The following is a 3,766-nucleotide window of genomic DNA, read 5'->3' as shown; positions in this document are numbered from 1 at the left end:
AAATAAAACCTGTCTCTAAATTAATTTGAAAACCTGTGATGAAAGAAAATTAATTAAACAATAATTTAATTAATTATCTTTGAATATGTGTGTTGAAAGAAAAATAAATTCTGCCTTTAATGAGTATTTAAAGGAGTTCATTTATTAATACATTGAAAAGAAAATTAATTTTTTTTATTAAAAAAGAAATTCCAATATGTATTTATAATTATAAAAAAAAAAGGATATAAAGCGAGTTTTTTCGAATTAAAAAAATAAAAAAAAGCAGAAAAGAAAAAATGTGGCGATCCACGCTCCCATGGGAGCGTGAGCATTGCCTTTTTCTTCTAACAATATTTGACGTCACGACTTGGAGCTCAAGGGAGTCTTTCCCGTTTGGTGGGGACGTGTGGGTGTCTGCCTTCCGGAGAATTAGTTTCCCTTACTTTTTAACCCTTAATCTTCCTTAAAATTACAAAACATCCCTATTCTCTGTCTTATTTAAAAATATGACAACCTTTTGAAATGGCATAACTGTAAATAGAAACAACATTTAGGGGTGAAGAGAGAAGAGATTTTTTTTTGAGTTCAGGTATTTTGTTCCAATGGATTCACTCTGAAACCTGCCGTTGGTTGTGGGCCAAATTTTTCTCTCAGCTTCTTCACTCCACCTTTTTTTCCCTTTATAAAACTCCGCAACTCATCGGCAATTCCAACTCTCCTCTTTTTCTTCTTTCTCTCTCTCTCTCTAATATTTGAGAAAACTATGGATTCTTCTGTAGCTGCGAGAAGGCCGTATTTCATCGATGAGGACGACGGGTTGGTCTCCTTGGTGGATGTGGAAGCTGGAATTTCTGGAAACCAGAACAGCCACTATCCTCAGCCTTTCTTCCACCGCCCAAGGATTTGCCATGGCGGTACCCACCGGCGAGGCACGAGAAACCTCTCGGTTTCCTCCTCGAGAGTTTCAGCGAGGTTTTATGATGCAAGATTTGAACATCATCATCACCATTTCTTGGAAGCTTGTTTTCTCTGCAAGAAACCGCTCTCTGATAACAAAGATATTTTCATGTACAGGTTAGTTTTTCCTCTCTATCTTTTCTTTTTTCACTTTAAAAATAGTTGTATATATTAGAGTTGTTTTTTAGATCTGAATTGTGGAATTTGCTTTTGATTTAAGTAAGCGTCTGGTAATTGGTTAAGATTTGTGGTTTATTCGGCATTTTGTGTTGAAATTCTCGGTAGCGAGAAGGAATCCGTTTAAATCGATGATAATCAACAGAGGAATTCGATTATTTGAGAGTAGTTCGACATTTTGTGTTGAAATTCTCGGCAGCGAGGATGAATTCGTTTAAATCTCTGATAATCAAGAGAGGAATTCGATTATTAGAGAGTAGTTCGACATTTTGTGTTGAAATTCTCGGTAGCCAGGAGGAATCCGTTTAAATCTCTGATAATCAAGAGAGGAATTCGATTATTACTAGAGAGCAGTTTTTTAATAGAAATATAGGATCGAGCGGCTTCTTGACGAACATGAAATCTCAAGATCTGAAAACGCCTTTTTCCTTGAGATTTTGAGAATTAGATCTTTAATTACGAAGAACAAAAGAAGAGATATAGATACCGGATCCAAGGTTAATTCCATTTCTAACGAGATGATTCGATTATGTTCTGCAGAGGAGACACTCCATTTTGCAGCGAAGAGTGTAGAGAAAAGCAAATCGACATGGACGAAGCAAAAGAGAAGAAGTTGAATCTATCATCATCCATCAAAGCCATGAGAAAAAAAGATCAGAGAAAATCCACTTCTCCGGGAAAGTCCACCACCGGGCACGACTGCCGTTTCCGCGCCGGCACGGTGTTGGCGGCGTAGATGAAGGAATAATAATCACAATACATACATTATATGAAAACATTCCCGGAAAATAGGTGAAAATCTGAAGAACCGGGAAGATCTGAGAGTTCGTTTTTGTTATATTTCTTCTTTTTTCGTTTGGGGGGAGAAAATTATGCAACTGTGAATGAAGTTGTGTTTATGGTGGTGAGGAAGTCTTCGTGTTCATTATTTTTTCCTGGGATTTTCTCACCTTTTTTTGTTGTTGTTTTTCTTTTTGTTTTTGTATATTATAAGCTTTATAAGGGGGTGGTGAAATGAGTAATGAGAAAAATATGATTTGGGTTACTATTACTATAATTAACTGGGTTCTTCTTTTTTTTTTTTATTTAAAATTATCCTTTATTTAATTATTTTGAAAAAAGAAGAATAAAATTATTTGCCGTTCTCTGTTTAATTATTTTGAAAGAAAAGTTTCAATTTTTTTGTTTTTCTCTATTTAATTATTTTGGAAAAAAGTATTAAAAATTATTTGATATTCGGTATTTAATTATTTAAAAAAAAAGATTCAAATTATTTATTATTCTCTATTTAATTATTAAAAAAAAAACTAAAATTATTTATTATTCGACTGAATTATTTTGAAAAAAGACTCAAATAATTTGTCATTCGCTATTTAATTATTTTGAAAAAAGCACTCAAATAATTTGTTGTGCTAGTTAATTATTTTGAAAATAATAATACTAATAATAATAATTATTGGAGAGCTAACAAACGAAGTATTAAAATAAAATAAAAAGGAACTTGTGCCCATTTTGATGAGATTGTTTCATTTTTCTTTTTAAAAAAACGATATTTTGTTGTGATATATTTTTTAAAAACAACATAATACAATTTAATGTATGAATGAATGATACAAAATAATATAATATCAAATAAAAACAACTATATTGTAAAGATTAAATAATTATTTCCATGCGTGGATAATATTATATAATATGATTAATAAAGTATGGATGATTATTGAAATATGTTAATAAATAATGTTATTAATAATGTATTGATGATTATTGAAATATGTTAATAAATAATGTTATTAATAATGTATGGATGATTATTGAAATATGTTAATAAATAATGTTATTAATAATGTATGGATGATTATTGAAATATGTTAATAAATAATGTTATTAATAATGTATTGATGATTATTGATTAATAGTCGGACCTAACTGTTTTTAACTTGCAAGTCTCTTAGAGCTATCATTTTTTTGTTAGGATTATTAGTGTAATTTTAAGTAATTAGTGGTTGAATGTCTCATCTTAGTAACAATATTGATACGACTCATTTTGTAATTATTATAAATGATTTGATCTGAATTGTTCGTGTGTAGATATGTGAATAGGGGTATTCAGTACAATAAGTTTGTATAAGGCTAGACCACGAAACCACGAAGTATTAATCTCTTTTTATAAATCCACGAATTGAGAAAATTATATTTTATAGGATGATTATATGCGACTCAATCTTAATTCTGAGTGAGTAATGAACCATTTGAAAATTTGAACCTACCATGAAAATATTAAATTTGAAAATAACATAATAAAAAATTATTAAAATTTGAGGAGAGAGTTTGTGAGAGTTTTTCCCAAGGTTTTTCCAAGGGAGAAGTTCCATGTACCTTGATCACTCTATTTATAGAGTCATGTTTGCAAGTTCAATGAGATGATATTTGCGCTCGATATGTTTTCCTCTCTTATGGCTTCTTGGTTCTTTCGAATTTGCAATTGCTCCACTATTATCACAATAAAGAGTGATAGGCAGATGCATGTTTGGAACAACTTTTTTCAAATCAGTTAAGAAGTTCCTAAGCCATACAGATTCTTTCGCTGCTTCACAAGCAGTAACATACTCCGCCTCCATGGTGGAATCAGCAGTGCAACCTTGCTTTA

The 3,766-nt window shown here is 31.0% G+C and overlaps 1 protein-coding gene across 1 annotated transcript; it reads left to right on the top strand.

The window, feature by feature from the left end:
- Nucleotides 1-654: 654 nt before the first annotated feature.
- On the top strand, nucleotides 655-2,173 carry LOC111471819. The gene is made up of 2 exons (XM_023117495.1): nucleotides 655-1,056; nucleotides 1,657-2,173. Exons 1-2 carry the CDS (start codon nucleotides 746-748, stop codon nucleotides 1,850-1,852), a joined length of 507 nt encoding a protein of 168 aa, XP_022973263.1. The 5' UTR covers nucleotides 655-745; the 3' UTR covers nucleotides 1,853-2,173.
- Nucleotides 2,174-3,766: the final 1,593 nt, after the last annotated feature.

This window comes from Cucurbita maxima, unplaced genomic scaffold, assembly GCF_002738345.1.
Source record: "Cucurbita maxima cultivar Rimu unplaced genomic scaffold, Cmax_1.0 Cma_Scf00058, whole genome shotgun sequence".
NCBI classification, from domain to species: Eukaryota; Viridiplantae; Streptophyta; class Magnoliopsida; order Cucurbitales; family Cucurbitaceae; genus Cucurbita; species Cucurbita maxima.
The sequence above is the reverse complement of the archived record's forward strand: the minus strand, read 5'-3'. Positions and strand labels throughout refer to the sequence as shown.